This window comes from Lagopus muta, chromosome 3 (genome assembly GCF_023343835.1).
Source record: "Lagopus muta isolate bLagMut1 chromosome 3, bLagMut1 primary, whole genome shotgun sequence".
Lineage (NCBI taxonomy): Eukaryota > Metazoa > Chordata > Aves > Galliformes > Phasianidae > Lagopus > Lagopus muta.
Window position 1 is genome coordinate 74,226,969 of NC_064435.1, and position 19,995 is coordinate 74,246,963.

Sequence of the window (19,995 nt, forward strand, 5' to 3'; positions counted from 1 at the left end):
TCAAGTAAGGAGAAACTGGTAAACGAAATGGGAAAAAAATAGGGGTTTGAAACATCCGCTTCCTGTTCATGTACTTTGTTCTACATGAAGGCTGATTTTTTATTTCAACAGATGGGTAAGAGACCTTTTGCATTCTCCTGCCTTCATGTCTGTGTCATCTGCATGTTAGCAGAAGAGGCATCCGCTTTCCAAAAATGAATATTTCTACTTTAGGATGAGCTTCTTTAACAAGGTTAAAGAAGAAGGTTATGGTGTCTTGTGTTAAATATGACAGTAGGCACCCATCACTCCACACTGAGTAGTTGTTCTGATATTTGAAGACAGAATTACAGATCGTGTTTGGAACAGATATTTGTCAGTTTTTCAGGTTAGAAATAAAAAATAAACAACAATATAGTGATACGTGGTTAGAGCTGGTCACTCAATAACATGGCTAGAATAACTTCCAATATCTGATTTCCCTACATGGAGCCAGGCACTTTTGTCCATATGCAAAATTTATGATGTTTTTTCAGGGTAACCAGGATTTCTCACATCTACAAACTGACACAAGCACGCCTATAACAAGCAAATTGCATTATCAACTTGTTGCTAAGGGACAAAATTTGGCCTCTGGTTAAGCTGCCAATCCACACCGCATTTGGTACAAGTAGGAATGAAAAGACCAGTTTAGGGACGAATAGTTGCAGTATATCTGTGTCAAAAAAAAAGAAAAAAAAAAAAGTAAATAAATAAAGCAGAAAGAGGACATTGGACATAAAAACATTTACAAATTCCCAAACAGAAAAACTTTTAAAAAAGAAATTATTTTTCTCTGTAACAACTCATACCAACGAAGGACACACTGATTTGCAATTCTCATCTGCCTCAATTTTGAAAAATATTCCTTTAAAAAATATAATGTCTGTTGTTTTTTTTGTTTGTTTGTTTGTTTGTTTGCTAATAAAAAATATTATCAGTTTGTAAGAAAAGTCTAAATGATACATCCAATTCTGCATTTACATTTATATATTCTCTGCTGCTATATTTAGCTATCTAAACTGCTTGCCTTTGTTTGAAAGTTAATTTCTTTGCTTAGAAGTTGTAATACTACTACACTGTACAAAAAAAGTTGACACAATCTGTTATTCTTACACAGTTTCATTCTGAAGCTACAGAAGCTCAGTGGGGGCAACCACTAGAAAAGCCCATGGCTAAGGGTACTGGAGGTATCTGAAAGTTTTTTTCTTGTTCTTCACGAAAAAAAAAAAAAAAAGTGTTGAGAATGAAAAATAAGTATTTTAGCAAATGATTAACAGAAATTGAAATGGCTATTAATAGTTTGAAATCTCTTTATTTTAAATATGTGCTCAACAAGAGTTGAAAATATTTAGATAAGAATTAAAGTCCTGGGGCAAGTTTGTGCAGCCATTTGCAATATTGGACCACTTGGCAATCAGATCTATGTCAAAGCGCTGTTCAGCATCCTGTTACTACAAGAGATGATTATTGCACTGTTTCTATATAGGCACTAAATGGGTCACATCTTTATTGTAGCAGAAAGTTCCCCAAAATATTATTTTTTTCCCTCTTTTATTTCATGTGTTCCCACTCTTCTCTTTGGCCTTCTTCGCTGTGTAGTGTACTGTTTCTCAAACCCGGTGTTTATTTCTGTGTAATTTCTTATACAACTGCATATAAAGTTCTGAGATAATATACATAAAATCTTCCAAAATTATCCAATACTGCTCTAGTACAGGTACAGCTATTATTTGTATTGCTATGGATAATGCTTTATAAATATTTTGATGTATGCTAAAATGAATCGCATGTATGTCTCAGGTGTAGAATCTTAACTAGGTGTTGAAATTGGGAATTTTGTAATACAGACTGCCTGCTTCAGTGTTGCATAACATTATGTAGAAATGTAAACTTGGAGATTTTAGCTAGCTTTAATTACTCTAGGTAATAATAAACAGATTCCTATTAAGTTTATTAAAAGTGCAACCTTATTGCAGAAAGATTTTACAGTTCTCAGGAGATCCTTATCCACCAGAAATAATTAAGCATTACTGAAATGCAGAGTATTACAAGACTTCTTCACTACAGCCTTTCAGTTTCTCTGAAAATGAAGTACAGTTCTTCTGGACTTTCAATATACGCAAATACTTATAGTCCATACAATCAATCACTTGTGAAAGTTTAGTTTCTTCTGCTAGTCTATTCCTATCTCAAGTTAAGGATAAAATTCAAGTGTTCATTTGACTAGTGTCCCTGTTAGTTTTTCAGACTTCAGGTAGTGATCCCATGAGTTCTCCTTGAGATAACTACAGCTATTTTTATTTTAATATATGCTTTCTTTGCTTCCAATATCTCCCTCTTGTTAATACAATAGTAATATATTCTATATTGACTACATATATATATATATATAAACTATATATAATAGTTAATAGAATAGTCAATAGAATGTATTACATATTGAATCATAGAATCACAGAGTCATAGGGGTTTGAAGGGACCTCTGGAGATCATTGAATCCAACTCCTCTGCTAAAGCAGTTTCCCTACAACAGGTTACACAGGAAAGCATCCAGCTGGGTCATGAATATCTCCAGAGAAAGAGATTCCAGAGCCTTTCTAGGCAGCCTGTTCCAGTGCTCTATTTTTAGCTCAATGCAAAGAAGTTCTTTCTCATGTTCAGATGGAACTTCCCATGTTCCACTTCGTGCCTATTACAGCTTGTCCTGTTACTGGGCACCAGCAAAAGGAGCCTGGCTTCATTCTCTTGAATCTGCTCTTCAGAAATGTGTAAATGCTGATATTTATATTAACACTTAGGTGCGTGTAGACATTTATAAGCATTTGTAAGTGACATCTCAGTGCCAAGAAATATATTGAGGAAAACAAGTTATTTGTTTTTCTGGACACACAAACAATACAGAACGAATAGGAAATATACCAGGCATATTTTTGTACAGTTTATTATGTGCCAAGAAAGATTTCTGTGGTCTTTACACATCTTCTAGAAGACCAAAATTCTCATTTGAATAGTGGTTTACGCCTACCAGACTTTCAGTTTGGCAGGATCATGAAGGAAGAATGCTACAAATGCTACACAGGATGACAGTGAAGAAAGTTGGAGCTACTTAATACATGAGAAGAAGGGAGCTCTTATCTGCAAATAAAAGCTTTGTGGGAGAAGGCATAAAGGAATAAAGCAAACAAAACCAACAATACAGTAATAGAAAACAAGTGGTTAAGAAGAAAGAGTCTTGGGCAGAGAGAAAATTCAAAATCAAAGAGACAGCACATAAGTTGATTCATTTAGTGCTCTAAATTATTAGCATGCTATCATGACTCTATTTTACTGTAATTCTTGTCTGAGAATTAAATGAATGTGTACATGCAGAGGAAGGTCTCTATACGTTCTCTTTTGATTTCAGGCATTCTTGTTGATAAGTTTTTTCAGCTTCTGAAGGAATTGTTCTTGCATGAGGACTACTAGAAAACCATTACTGTACAGGCCTATTTGTATGTCATGCAGCCTTATAGTCAATCTGGGAAAATGATATTTATTGGGCATTTCTAAATCATTTCTTGGTAATATATGCATTCTCCACAGTATATTTATGCTCAAGCACTATATTCCGGAAAAAACCCAAACACATTAGCATATTAATTCAGTTTGTGTCATACTTACTAACTTTACTTGCAATTATAGAGAAATTGTACTGTGCTGTGCTTTCTCTGTCCAGTAATTCATTAGTAGCAATGGTTCCTTCATTAGCATCTATTGTAAAGTAGTTGTCCACATCATTCTTCCAATCGATGAAGTATCTGTATACAAAAAATATTAAACAGAGTAGATGCAAATGTACAATGATTACACATTTATCATAACAGCAGTCTAGCTAGCTGGAGCTGTTATTTTTCTCTTCCCAGCTATTGCCATCTTTGCAGGAAGAAGACAATAAGCTATGATTTGTTTGCTTGCTTATTTATTACAGAGTTGGAGTATTCAAGGGGAAAAATGAGTATATAATATAAGACTTACTACTTCTCCTGTATAGATTATTTGAAAATGGGCTCCCAAGAAGTTAATGCACAGCTTTTGTTGACGCGATCACTTATGCCTGTTACTTTGTAAAGCACTAGAAAAGCTCACAGGGAAAAAAAGAAAAGTTGTGAAACAGTGCTTGTTTAGTGATGAATAGTGGCTCAGATCTGGTATATTCATAGCTACAATAGCCTTAATGGGCAGACAGAGAGGTGTGCTTGTAGACTGACTGTTAGTGCAGTCTACTTACTTAGAGGTCCTTTACCAAAAGAATATTGGAACAGTCATAGTACAGAAGACCTCAGTAGGCTTATTACCCTTACCTATACAATAGCATTAAAAGGCTCTTTGCTTTTGGGGGGAACGAACAAGTCTGACTTGCACTGGAGTTGAAAGGATTGGGGCAACATTATTCATTTTTTTAATTCTTTCTCAAAAAAGGATGAACACAGGACAAAATCAAAACTCAAAACATGTATGCATTTGTTATTCGTCCCTACCAAGGACATATTAGAAAGAAGAGATGTGCTTGTAAATGTAGCCACTTAAAAGCAATCTGATAATTATTCCAAAACCATTTCCCTTAAATGCTAATTAATTTGAAAGTCTATTTTCTCATTTGATGCCACTGTTTATAGTCATAACAGAATAATTCTTCTGATGCAGTGCCGCTAGCAACTAATTTCCTTTTCATTGCTGCTCTCTTCATACCTAGACTGTGTTTCTCAAAAACCAGGCACAATGAAAATGAGAACCACATTTCTGAGCAGTAGGCAATAAACAAAAGTAGCACTCACAACAGTTACATTTAGAAGTTCATAAAGTCCAGAGGAATGTACCTGTGGCACCACATTGCATGTAGAGCAGTGAGACTAAAAGCAAAAGATAGTATTTCCTTCTCTGATAAGTGTAGAATATGGAAAGAATGTATTTGTAATGTAATGTTAAACATCAAGCTTATTTCTACAGAAGGAAGCAATGTTACAAAAAGGTAAATTGCACATTCCCTTAGAATGAGACTCATGAATGCTAATAGCAAAAGGAGACTTAAATAATAAAAAAAATCACAATAGAGCATATGACTTCATTTCATCAAAATTATATTCTTATAATTTTGACAGGATTTTCTAATCCTGTCTGTAGATGAAATAGTTTACTTCAATTGATAGTCATCACTATCAGTTCACTGCTTTATTTGAAGAGCCTCACCTATGATTTGCTAAAATCTGAATATATCCTTCAACGCAGCTGAGCAAGCACATTTTCTACCCACATTTGCAATTTCAATCTCATTCAAAATTTAGTTGACATAAAAAATATGAAAAATATATATGCCATTTCTTAGAAACATGAGATACTCTTTCAAAAGCAGTAAAATTAATTGTTCATACTTTTCATTTTTAATAGATATTAAATACTCAGCCACACACAAATGTCCTATCAAAGCATGAGAAAGTAACTTATCTTCAGCCCATGGAAGATCAGCTCTATCTAAATATCCTACACACCAACAATATAAGTCAATGAAGAAAATACAGGACCCAGTTCAAAGTGCAAGATCCTTCACACTGTTGTTTCCAAAGTTGAATTTAATTATAGCTACTTGTAAGACCAGAATCTAATAATCTATTTGCAAGCATTCACACAGGTGGTTAACTTCATGCATAAACTCAGTATGCCTACTCCTAAACACAGCATCAGCAGGATCAAAGTTCCAAATAGGCTTTGCAAGACTGGCACTACTCCTCATGAAACTAATGCCAGAATTCTTTTGGCTTCAGAGGAAGCGAGATCAGTGTGAATAGAATAGTGTAATAAAAATAGATTTTATTGGTTGTAATAGTTCTTTTAAATTCATTGTCCTCATTTGCATTCGAACTGTGGATATTATTATGCCAAAACTGTTGGTATTCTTTATGAATTTATTTATTTATTACTTTGACATTATGTTTGAAGACATGCCTTCCTTCTTTCTCTTTATGGTAAAGAAGGCACATATGGTAAAAATAGGGACGGAACAGACAGTTATTTCAGTCCCGAAATTAGACTAGATATGGAACAGAAATAGAAGTACTGGGGATGCTTTGGATAAAATATATATTCTCTAAGAAAAAAAAGGCAAATGTCCTTTCTCCTTCCTTTCACAGTCCATCTATGTGCAGAACTCATGAAAAAAATTCTGTCAGAAGATCCTCTCATACATAGCTCTTCTGGACATAGAATTGTTTCCTCCTTCTTTAGTAAATTTGTAATGCTTAGGAAAAGAGTGAATTGGACTTGGTCTGGCTAGTTTTTAAATGGGATCTGTTGAGGAATCTCAAAGGAAGTTCTAATTTTGGGAAGACCCTAAAAGAAGTGAAATTTCCTTTTATGGTCCAAAAACATTTTTTTTTCATATAGTCTGGCATTCACTGTGAGATTTTCTGTAATGAGCACAGCAAAACTTTTCCTAAGACCTGAATTCTGTCTTTTCCTTCAGCGGGAAAACAAACAAACAAAAAATAAACAAACAAAAGAAACACCTTCAAGAAAAGAAGAAATGAGAAAAGAGTCGTCAGTCTGAAAAATCAGTAACTTTCCAGAGACAGACCCAGGTATCTGGAACATAAAGCCTGACATTTTTTGTTAGACTGACACAAAGAGGACTGCTGTTGAAATGCTGTTATTAGGACAGCTGTCTAGATCTTCTAGTCATGGTCTAGCAGTTTGAAACAACTGAGATTGGCTTGTTTAAATTCCTAGATTTCCTGTGAAACAGGCCACGGTCAGTGCACTAATGCCACAAGGCAGCTCTCTCCTGGAAAAGTTAGGATGTACTGGCACAGCCTTACTTGTTGACTCTGAACACAGCAGCAATATATTTTAGAAGCACCTGAATTGGTCTCCTGGGAGAACTCAGTATCAGGAAGCTGAGAAATAGCTCATAGTCATTGTCAAAGCAGAGACTTTGTATAATGTAACTTCCTGCAAATACCGCTCAGCAGGGGACTATGTTCAAGGTTGTATTATTGAGTAGGAATGAGTGTGGAAGGATGTATATTTACTAACATTGTTTCAGTCTTCCCAACAATAGCTGTATTTGTACATCAAGTAGGATAGAGAAGACAGAGTGGAAATATTTGATTTATAAAATAATTGGAGCCAAATCTGGAGGACTCTCACCTGGAGTGTTCACAAAAACACACTTCCCTCTTAAGGAGCACGTATAATAATTCGCATTCATTCTGGCTAAATTGTGAATGGTCTGTGGCTCATGAGAAAGCTCTGAGGGAGACTGTCTACTCCGCCTGCAGCACAGAAGATAGCAGAGTGCCTGTGGGAGGGGTGCTGAATTCATAAGTGACAGCAGATCATCCTTCTGAAGATAATAGGAACTCTGAGCCATCAAGTAGTCAAATTCAGTTGCTTCAGACTGTTATACCATGAATAAATGATCCAGACAGCTGTCCTGCTGCTGCTATGGGATGTGTGATAACAGGTCATGCTAAGAAGGGGTGGGAGGTGGCAGTATGCACAGAAGGCTGTAGAACCTGCAACTTGGGCAGTGTCCTTTGGTCCTAACAACGTAGAAAAAAATTTCTTCTGCCCAGCAGAAATGGCCTTGAGAACTGTGGGGTACATTCTCGACAAAATGGTGAGCATGAGAAGAGCTTTTACTAAGCCAAGTTGCTAAAGGAAAAGTGAAGAAAAAGTGCTGCCTACAAACATTGTCACTGTTTTCAAAGTAAGAAGAGAAGGGAAGCTTGGACCATACATGTAGAGAAGCCATTAAGCTAAAGGCACTCAGACCAAACTTGCTCCTCCTTTACTAGCACACATGCAGAAAATCATTTGAAAGCACATTCAACTGAAATTGGCATGAAGAATAAAATGAATTAACCAATTCAGTGAACAATAACACATTTAACATTTAAATACTCTTTTTCTCTTTTGTTTTACTGTTCAACAAATAAGGAACAGTAATTAAAACCAGTCTTCTAAAAGAAGAAAAGAAAAATGAAAGGGGGACATTCCAGTACTTTTCATCTTTGTTTCTGGGTTGTTCCACATCATTCATGCCATTCATCAGTATAAATGGTCTTGTCTGTATTCCCATTTCTATTGTAAAACTGTAGCTAAAGCAAACCCAGATGGTGACTCTAAGAAAACCCAAATCGCAGATTTTCTCTCTATACACTGAATGATTTGGCTGCCAATCCCAATTTAGAAAGCATCTTATTACTCCAACAACCACATGATAAACCCAAGCAAGCACTGAAATGAAGCACTTTAGATGTTAGAAAATTCCTTATGTGGTGGGATAAAAAGATGCATCATTTTTAAGAGAAAGTATGTTTTCAACTATGCTAACTTCTGACAATTAAATACCACCTATCATATAAAAGATATGTTGATTATAAAAAAAAAAAAGTACATTATAAACATAAACAAAAGATACTAAGATTCAGTTGGAAATTATGAGCGGTTAGGATTTTTCACAGTTCCAACACATACATAATTAAATAGATGAAAGAAAAATGTAAAACAGGACTGACAAAAAGGTTGAGGGACTAGAAGAATGCAAATGAGACTTGAGATGTGATTTGACTACTTGAAAGTCCAAAGGAATTTTCATCTGTACCACATTCATGCACTGCAGCTAGAAATTAATAATCTCTGCATATAAATAGCTGTTGAGAAAATGGACCTCTGCAATATATTTTGGTCATCACATCATCAGACAGATATCAGAGAGAGTCCAAGAAAAATTGTCTTAGGTGTAGGCAGGCTGAATTTTAAAGAAAGATTAAAAGAGCTAAAATATGTTTAGCTTGGATAAGAGATGACAAAAGGAAGAAATGATAATTATCTACAGATAGCTGAAGGGCTTAAACACCATTAAAAGAAAAGTATTATTTAGTTCCTAGCAGAGGAGTGGAAGGATGAAATTAAGAAATAAAAAAATTGTGTTATGCAGCAGAATCTTTCTGGCAGTGATGTATATTACACTGTACAAAATGATACCAGTTCTGTCACTTGATACTGCAAAGTTAAGCTGGGTGAAGTAATGGAGACTGTACAGTCAGGGAAATTTCTAGAAAGATGGATTGAATAATCCCATTAGTCCCTATAATAGTGATGTATATGACACATACCAGGGAACACTATCTGCATGTGAAACATATTGTCACAAATCTGCACTATGATTCAGTTTGAAATATTTAAATTACAAACATATATACATTTTTTAAGATTGCTGTTACTAAAAAGTATAGAAACAGCAAATTACTTCTAAAATGAGAAAGAAGACAATCATAGCTCAAGTCAAGCCTTAAAAGAAATTAAAATATCAGAGAAGTTTAAGCATGCATACAAGTTTGTGTCCTTCAAACTCCCATCCTGACAATAAAACTTCCTTGCTGTAGTTCCTATGATTATATATTCATTGTGTAAATATCAAAGAAACATCACAACATGTACATACATATGCACTTGATACATCAGTTCTTTACCACCTCACTGACTTCTGCTCTTCTTAAATGTAAGTGCTAAACTCTTCAGCTCCTGATGGCTGATAACTGGAAATATCTGAATTTCCAGTAAAAACTGAGGAGTGTTTGTCATAATTTTACTAAAGATGCAATCGTGGATTTTTAATACAAGTCCTCAATAGACTACGCATGCTTAGTGAAGACATACAGTTAAAAAAAAAATAAAAAGTGAATGTTTTCTTGTGCTAAATGATAATAACCTGAAATATCTGTTTTTAGGGCTGAACAGAATAGATTATTAAATCAGATTGTTAAATTCAGCAGCACTGAATCAATATTAAGTAACTTTAGACTCTTTTTCATACTCTCATTAGATTTAAAGATTACCCTTGATCCTGAGTCTTTTGATTCTCTATTAACTCAAAAATGCTGTCTGAAAATTTTTACAAGTGCAGTAATAGTAAAAAATATATATATTAAATATATGAAATAATAGTAAAAAAAAAAGTAAATTACTTTTTTCTCTTCTCTGCAACATGAAAATATAAAATAAGGCATAATACACTATTCTCGAAACAGTAGCAGACGAAGTCTTTGCATATTACTCACGTTGTCCTGTGTTAATACAACCACAAGGCTCTTTCTCATGTATTTTCAAGTCCCTTTCCAAGGTACAACCCAGCAACTGAGTTTCTTTATGCGTACAAAGTTCTATATGCATAGAAAATTAAACATATCTAATAAAATAAAGTACTTTTTATCAACCTCAATTCTGGTAATATCAACAAGACTTTAAAAATTAAATTGTTCAGTATTATGAACCTCTGGTACAGAAATTATATTCTTAGTAGTCTGGTTTTAATTTTGTGTTCTTTTGTTTAGAGGAAGCAAATCTAGTGAAACATATTTACTGTGCCACACAAATTTAATCTGATATATTCATAGTTACTAAGTGTTACCGGAAAAGCCTGAAGTTAATAACAGCAAAATAGCACTTGATGTCTTGCTATAAAATTTTCCTGTCATTAGCCAAAAAATGTAAAGGATGTGACAATGCTCCAAAATGGCACGTGCTTTTCTGGAAAGTTGTCTTTTTTTGTTTATTTGTTTAAATAATTTATTAAGCCATCTCAGCTAAAGGGAGCACAAGCTCCTATACCTTCACTGAACACCGCTTCAGGCATTAGCGTTCTTGAGAATGCTGCTAAGGCATTAGCAGTCACTCCAAAGGAAGTTTCCTCTCAGATCCCACACTTTGGGTAATCCTCCAGATACCATCCAGATCCCAGAAGAACCACAGCTGCACAAGCACTGCACATCAGACCCAAGTGATATAGAAAAGGGAAGGAATTTGTGCAGACTGGGAGAAGCAGCAAACCCTTCTTGTTAGATCGACTCATGCTCATCATCCTCATGTCTTTCATACAACAGGAGATTTTCCACGTGAAAAAATTAATATAGTTTGAGTCTCCTGCATAATGCATGGTTGGGTTCACAGTCCTTCATATGTAGGTGCATATTTATGCATTTTAAAATCAAGATTAGTGATTTTAGCAGTCAGGAGCTTAGAGTTTACCTGATATGTAATGATTAGTAGCAGTGTAAACAAATTATTCTTTGCTTCTTTGGACAAAATGGAACATTATGCAGAATTGACAGAGAAGCAGTGGCTGCAGACACCCAGACTCTAATAATAGGCCAGAATCCACTGAGAAGCTTTTAAACTTTTCATAAGGCTTATAAATCTTACATAAGGATTTTCGTAAAACATGCTAGACAATATGAGAAATAAAACATGCTGCAGCTCAGTTATCAGCCTCTCCAAACTGTCAGTTCTGCCTGTTGACAAGTTCCAGTGCTTCCTCCCTGCCCTTCATCTAAAGATTTTTGTTCATCTGTTTATTAATCCTTGCAGTCAGCTCCATTTTCTGCTTTTGCATTTCTCATTACAAGCTGAGTATCTTATCAAAAGACATTGCCACATCAGAAAATGCATTGTCTTTATTCAGTTTTAACATCATTTTCGCTGCCTCATTGAGCAGGCAGAATCACAGGACAGCATGGTGGAAGGCAGCTCTGTCCTGCAGTTTACTTAATCTTCAGTTATTTGGAGGAGGAAGAACATAGTAGGAATGTGGAGCTGCAGGAAACACACTGGGTTCAACCCCTTCCAACTCTTCAACCTGAATTTTCTATACTGCTATGGTAGAAAAACATGAGAGCACTTACTCTACCAGGACCACAAATTGTAGATTCTGAGCACCGTTTTACTGAATTTGTGAAGTGTGGATTTGTCTATCGTGGTGCTCCCCATGTTGTGCTGTGCAGCTCTACAACCCAATGGCTGGAGGAGCTGCTCCAACTTAGTGAAGAGCTACTGCTCTGCTGTGTTTTGGTGGGGAAAAGGTCTGCTATGCTGGGTGTCTGGATGTACCTCAGTACTGCTATCAGTGGGTAGAGGAAGTATAGAAAGCTAGGGTGAAAAAGAAGTTGAGTGCCTCCTGCCTTAAAATCCTAAGAAAACAGGGAGAGCAAAGGGATCTGGGATGCTACATCAGATGTTTAGCTTTTGAAGAAGCTAAAACTTCATTTTGCACCAGCTGTATGCAACCCAAGCACCAGGGGATAGAACAGAGAAATGAAGCTGTGTTATGCTGCCTCAGTCCTTCATTTAGGCTGAAATGTTTTACTGTTCAATAAAGTGCTAAGGCAAGAAGTAGTACAGCTCTTGTAAACCTAAAGGCATAAATTCAACAAGAACAGTCTTTGATCACTTTCCTTTTGCATCACATAAATATTAGCTTTGTTTTATATCTTTTGGATACTAAAATCTGAATAAATCTTTCCTTTTTCTCTCAAGGCTGAAGTAAAGTGTTGGGACAAAGCACAAAACAGCAGTCATGCTGACTCCAGAGAAAACTGTGGCTCAGTGGAGGATCTACCACTTGCTTGGATCCTCACCTGGGACTGACCTGGGCCACAAGTAGATCCAAACAAGGCAGCACACAGTGCAGTCAGGAACTGGAGGCTATATTGTTGCTTCAAATCCAGTTTGGTTAAATGTTTATAAAGGGATGTTTATAAAGGGATATAAGGGATTACTCAGGATGGCTCTGCCGCTATGAGATTAGCCAAGCTTTCCTTTATCAGTTCTCCTGTGCAGTCCTTTGCTCATGTAATGAAACCCAGAATCCATAGAGAATAATGTCACTGTGGAGTCACCTTTACAAAGATTTCCTCATGAGAGCCTCAGGTAGAAAGTTCTTGATGAGCACATCCGTGATTCCCTATGGCCTGGTGGCCTGACACAAGCCATGTCAAGTCCAGTAATTTGCCTCTAAAATTGATTCTGCTCTCCTCCTATATGAACTGGAATTTCCGTGTCACATTTCCTCCACAGTCTACATTTTTTGTTTCTTATTGCCTCCGCAACATTCCTTTTCTGTTTGGCCATACCGAACCTCAGCACTGTATTCTGTTCAGCTTTGCTCCTCTCACATCCAGAGCCATCTGGAATGATTCTGTGCTATTATCCCAGCTAGAAAGGGGAAAATAGAAGCACATGAGATCCATCCACAGGTCTGCAATCAGTGTGAGACTGAAATTTCTTTGCATGTAGATCTTAAAATGTGTCTTTGAAAAAAAAGACTGTTTAAAGGACGTTAAAGAGCTTACAAGCAAATAAATGACCAAATATATAAGGAACTCTTGCTTAAAGGCAATTAATTATTTAATCACAGCCATAAAGTAGATCATTTCAGGTCAGAAAAGTAAAGATATGTTTACAAACAACTAAAGGAGAAATTCAGACTGCTAGAACTTGAAATCTGCTTATATCACAATGGTTAAAATATGCATACTTATGGAAAAGGCCATAAGATCTATAATTAAAAATACTGGGAATCTTAAATTTATAACAGAAATAATATTGCAAGTTTGACTCTGTTTATGACTGTGCAGAATAACCAACTGACAATGTTACATGAAGCAGATAAGCTTTGCTTAGATGTTGGTTTAAGACCTGACCCTTCATAATTCTCTTTGTGTTGAGCCATGAGAAGTTCACAGCTTGAGGTGACATGGCTGCAACCATTAAACCTCTGCTTTAATCTCACAATTGCTTTTTAGAATGTTCGAAAAATTCTTTGCTGGAGAAATTTGGAGTAACAGCTCTTGATCAGAAACTAAAAAGACTATTATATGAGCTGAAATAAAATGACAGTTTGTGCTCTGGGATATGAACCAGCTTTGTAAGATCACATCACCAGGTGGTACAAGTGCTGTGAAGTAAACCAGAGCTATTACAGTCATATTGCTTCTTTCCGTTCTTTCTGGCTTCTTAGGTATTCTCAGTTAATTTAAAAGCTTTCCCTGCCAAGTTCCTTTTTTTCTGCCTTTGAGCTGAATGTACTCTTGATTTTCAGCATCCATTTTCTCCACAAACAGGTCAATCACTGAAAGCAGTAGTGCCTAAACTTCTTACATACTTTGTCTACATATGCTTTTACTTCCAAACTCCTGACTTTCAAAAGCTTAATATGATTGCATATGCCAACGGGAGATCACTCGCTGTTCTTCACAAGCATCGGTAAATTGAGAATTTCCTAAATATAAATAAAGGTTACCTGCCTTCGACAATTTTAAACCCTGATTTAATTTGATTTTGCCTTGCTGGATTTGGGAAATAAGATTTGTAGCTGCAACTGCTCCAGAAGCAGATCTAGGGAAAATAATAATAATAATAATTGCGTGTCAAAAGAATCCTAGCAATCTGGTACTTGTAAATATATAACTTTCCCCTAGCACACATTTGATTAGTTGGGCCAGAAAATATTTACCTTTACTCCATGTTCCTGCTAGTCTTATAAAAACCCACACAGACCGAAAAATTAGTCTGCATCTGCTCCAAAATGTGAAGGAGTGTTCCACAGCTAAAGTCTCTGGCTGTTCGCAGTGTACATGCTGCAATATCACACAAGGCCAATGAATAAAATGTTTACCATCCCCAGCAAGGAATGGCATGTGTTCCCTTCAGCCTTAAGGCTACATATTTCAGACTAAGGTTAAAACAAAACTGCACTTTTCTCGTAGTGGCTACAGGAGCAGCTCCATTTGATTTCTGGAACAAGGCACTACAGTTCTTCAATTGATATTACTGTGTCACTTGTCAATGAGCCACGTAACTGAATGCTCTTGGGTACATATTCTATTGCAAATGTGAAACAAAGCATATTAATGTAAACTGTTATGAAAGGAATTAATATTACACTCATCTTGCCTCACAGTAAAGTCAAAGCAGATATTTTCCATTTCTGTGACTGCTGAATAGCGGGAATTAAGCTGAAACAAAATGATTGCTTTCAAACGACAGTTCATAATCAGAAGATGGAGATTTTTATGGCTTGTCTTGAAGAGCAGTCACTTTTCTCTCAGATTCCTACAAGTGTACAGATGCTGAGCAGGAAGCCACCTCATTGAGCAGAATAGGATCTGAGACTGTACTGGGGAGGAATGCATGGGAAAAGGAAGATGGAAGGCAAGATGTGATTGTTTCAGGTTAGGAAGACAAAGTGTAGAAGCTAGAGAACAGAATTCAGGAAGGGGGGAGAAATAGGAGGAGGAAGTAAGTTAGTTATCCAGCATTGCTTGAAGGTAGGCAGATGGAAATGTATATATATAGTACTTGAATGATCACTGAGCCAAATGAGACTTCAAATTAGAGATAGTGTTGGGGAAGGATCAAATATGACAGTATCCCTTGGGATACAGGGAAAATAAACTTTTTTTTTCTAGAAATGTAGAAATAATATTGAAGTATCCAGAACAAAGAGGAAAAAAAGAACAATCCTCTGAAATTTAAAAAAAAAAAAAAAAAAAAGGTATCTGTCATTAGCACAAGGAAAAAAGGCAGCAAAGTGGGACTGTAAGCTAAAGGGATGTGGCTCAGGAGGAAAAAGAAACCAGGTGAGCAAGAGAGAAAGATGAACCCTAAAATAGGAGACTGGTATTAGATATATCATAAAAGATAGAAGAAAACAGTAAGAGGATTAGAAATTATAACAATCTGGAGCAGGAGCTGAGACATACTGGTGCAAGAATCTGAATTGGTTAGACTGGATAAACTAAAACTTAAAGCAGAGGTCTGAAAAATAATTGAGGAGATTGGGACTTCAATAAAGGTGATGGATGGAGTAGAGCTTGTGTGGTGACAGAAACAGACAGGACAACAGAACAGTGTGTAGAATTCACTAGTGAAAATAAAAATCAAACCAAATTCCTAAGTCCTGCCATCATTTATCTATGCAAAACCAACTGGCAGTGTCTCCCTCGAGCACAATACCATGCAGAGAAAAGTAGCTCTTGCTTAATCTGCTATTAAATGCATGAGGTGCTGGAAACAAACCTTCCAGTTTTTCCATGTATATATGCAGCTATGAGAAACATTTTGATGTCATAGAATAGCAGTCATTGCTTTGAAGAAAAAGCTAATATAAAAAGTGCACATACATACACAAACAATTCAGAAGATCTATGGGATTAGAAATTCGAGTAATATCCTGTTACACAGGTAACTTTATCTTGCCTGTGCTTGAACATTAAAAATACAGTTTAAGGAAAAAACTTATTATTTCTATTTTCCTAGTCTTCATTTGACAAAGCATTGCACTGTGAAAACAGACCCTACCCATAACAATTTCTGAACCAGAGTGAACTAGTTCTGAAAAGAAATAAGGCTTTTTCTTTGGAAGCTCATGCTGGCAAAATGGTCTTGATCCCAAGATACTGAGAGAAGGACTGACCTGTGTCTAGTACATGATTTATTTATCTTTTAATATCATGGTTCCCTGATTCTAAACTTGAGCAGGATAATTCAGTTCCCACAGCTTTCTTACTTTGAGTGGTTCTCCTGGTTTGTAAGACAAAGCTCCTGAGTCAAACAGAGATCTGAAGGGCAGTTCTATGGCTAGGAATATTATACTCATTGTAATTGGAGTCATATCTGGAGTTCACACCAGGAGCAAAAATCCTTTCATGTCTTATGCCAGAAGATCAGACCCTAGGAAATCTGACAACTTCAAAGGTGTTGGTGTAAAGTTGCTAAACTTCACATACAATGTTAGATAAAGTTCCCTATTCTAGATAGCATTGCATGTAACACTGTTTTGCCATTCATTTTAATTTGTTGTTGTTTAAATACCTGTCTCTAGCATCCATAAAGTATGTATGCATGTAGAAGTGATTTTTGTAAAGTTCTAGCATCCCTTGCACCAGAAGTAATGAATTTTAAAACATTTGCGTACTCATAAATAACACACATTATCATGAGCTTCACAACATATTTTTTTTTCCCTCATAGACAATTTACAGCCATTGCAAACAAGGAGTCTGAGAACAGCATGAGCTCATTGTTCTTTTCAGAAGGGCTTTGGGATTTCTAATGTCCGCAAAGTACTTAAGACTTAATCTTAGCGCTTACGCAGATCATTTCTTGCAGCACTGTGGAGAAAATAGAAATTGACAAAATAGCTCTTCTGAGATAAATAAACTCCAGATTTAATGCAGTTTGAAAATCAGGTGCTGTGGAGTAATGCTCCAAAATAGCTTCAAAGACAGTCACCCTTGCAGGTGCTGAATACTTGTGGCCCCTTTTCTCCTCATGCTTAGTTTCTTGTTTTTTACTGATTGTGTGTTCTGCTCTTCATTTTATCTTTCCTAGCAAATACCATCCAGCAAAACAAACTTGTTTAAAATTCCTGTTCTTACAACTTGGTTCCATTTACAGGAAAAAAGAGAAGTATACAGTCCTGAATGTTTTTAATGGCTTCCAGCAAAATATTTTTCTTACAGTCTTCACTCTTACTGTTATCTCCCCTTTCCTGATAAGTCTAGCTAAAGAAGTTATTGTCAGATGACATGGATTACATTGTTCTGCTTCCTTTCATGTGAGCTTTGTTTCCCAGAATTTTGCCTTCTGTTGCATACAGTGCAGATTTGTCTTTTTTCCCCATCTATTGTTTGGCAGGTTGTTGACTTTGTTGTCATTGTAATGGGTATCTTAATGGCCAAACTGCTGTAGGAAAACATTTCAGAGAAATTGAACTAATTGGTATAGAGACTATGCCACCCAGAAAATGGCATGGTCTGTTGCCTCAGAGAACATCACTTGCTTTTCCATGTTTGTTTAGATAGCATATTTACTTGGAACATGTTCAGACTCCTCCTTAAAACATGAAGAAACCGTTGCAGCCATTCTTTACATCTATGAGACAAACTACATTTTAAACAGCTGAAAGACAGTAATCACTTAAGGTGAGCTTCAAAATTATAACCACATGCAATGTTTTGAACCAAATTTATGTCTTTCTAACACAATCATTGAATTTCTTCATATGTATTAAGAATATTAAACTCATGGACTATTAGTCACTAACACAACAGTAAAAATTTTTACTTGGATAAAAAGTCAGCACTTGAGTACAGGCGATTTCTTCCAGGGCATAAAATCACAATCAGACCTGTATTGGATTAGTACAAGGTTTATCACTGAATTCGAACTGCAGAAGATCAAATTCAATATGGAGAATCAAATCTATCCTCAAATAAATGAGAACTGAATAAGAGATTTCAGGATTGACATGTGAAAATTTATAGAAATTAAAGTCATCTTAAAAAGCTGGACTAAGAAAACTGCATTGAGAGATTTCTAGCTTAATCTTTACTGAATGTCACCTGGCTTGCTGGAACCAATCTCTTCTCTTAAAGCAAAGTACCTCCCTCCAAAGTCCATTGAATACAATGTGAGACTTAATTCTAGGTAGGAACAGGCCCCTCTAAGAAATCTCTAATACTAGATCATAGTTCATATCTTTCACTCATGAACCATCTGAATTCAGTAAGTAATGCTGGGAGTAGTTCTGTAGTTTGCAAGTGCTCATGGTCAGTAAGTAGAAAAGTTAGGCTGGAATACAAGACTATTTTGTAATATTCCTCATTTTTTAACCATAAATGAGAATTTGGACCCCCAAATAATTATTTCAGGATTAAAAAAATTCGCCTGAACACCTAAGAATGGCTTAGGATTCAGTATTACTGGGCTCTATGTATGGAGAAACCACCTTGAAATGGTGATATCTCCTGTGTAGTTGCAAACCAGTATTTAAAACACTTGAATCTCCTAGCAGGGAGTTGTGTAGAAAACAAACAAATCTTCCATTGAGAAATGATGATTCTGCTGTCATACAAAAAACTGCTCAACAATGTGATTACAGAGATTGCTATCTGGTTTCAGGATACAACGTTGTTTTCAATGACACAGTGGGACTATTTTGTTAGGCTACCACTGGGGGAAAAGGTTCCCATCATTGCCTTTGTTGTAGAATGTCTTAATCCTTTGTCAGGACAGCAATGTGACACAGACCCACAACTAAATACTTTTCTGTATTAGAAAATAATTAAGGATGTATTTTTAAAAAACGGGAGCAAACAACAATAGTAATATTTAAGCGATAATTAATAGTGGAGTAATGAAGCAGGAGCTGGACACTTTCACGTTACATTTTTTCAAAGGAATACAACAGATAATCTAAAATGCATTTTGCATTTCAGGAATATCAATGCTGAGTTAAAATATACGTAGTTAATAAACATGGATTATGTTAAATAGTCCAAATTAAGTTTGTAATCAATTATTTCATTTGGAATACAAACTTTGAATGGTTATGCATGCAGTAATGTCTGTATACTTCATAGCCAAGAGTAACGTTTTATTATTTGATCATAGTTCCATCTGATAAACATTAATATTCAAAAGTTGAAGACTTCTATTACATCTGTAGTATTGCTTTTTACATTCTGCAACGGAAAATATTTCCTGAAGTCAAGTAGATCCAGCATAAATTTGTACAACCAGCATAGATTTGCACTGGAAGTATGCATAATGACTTCCTATACCTTGCAGTATTTTTGCATAGGAGCTTCTTTGTTGGTGCATAACTCTGGTTTGCTTCAAAATTTCTAGCAAGGCTGGAAATACGTGAGCAAAATCAATACATTACATTTGTATAGTAGCTCCTCTCTCTCTCTCTTATTTCAGGAAAGCAAGCTGTACCAGTAAGCAGAAGGTTTTGCTGGCAAGCTAAGGACTGCTGAGCACAGCCATGTAGGTCAGCAATCACATCCTCACAATCTCAGCCAAGACAGATGTAACAATTATTTATTAAAAAATTTGTTCTTTGCTAGAAGTAAAGACTAAGTGGTTTCTGTGAAAGGGGCAGCAGTCGCTGTCACCTGTTGACACGGAATGTACAGCCTGCTTTTTCACTTTTCAGAGCAGCTTTTGTGTAAGTTCCTGACATCAGACAAAACGTTTTTACTTCCTTAGTCTCAGGACACAATCTCTGAAACCGTGTCACTGCATGGTAACTTGTATGATCTTGTATGATACGAAACTACCCACACTTAATTATGTTTTTCCAGCTAAATCATC

At 35.9% G+C, this 19,995-nt stretch overlaps 1 protein-coding gene across 10 annotated transcripts in view; it reads right to left on the minus strand.

The window, feature by feature from the left end:
- The window catches only part of CDH12 (cadherin 12), a 511,787-nt gene that overhangs the window by 18,374 nt on the left and 473,418 nt on the right, over positions 1-19,995 (minus strand). For all 10 annotated transcript variants that reach the window (XM_048939406.1, XM_048939405.1, XM_048939403.1 and 7 more), the window contains one exon: positions 3,682-3,818. In XM_048939406.1, the coding sequence (XP_048795363.1) occupies positions 3,682-3,818 (137 nt within the window). The remainder of the gene's footprint in view (positions 1-3,681; positions 3,819-19,995) is intronic.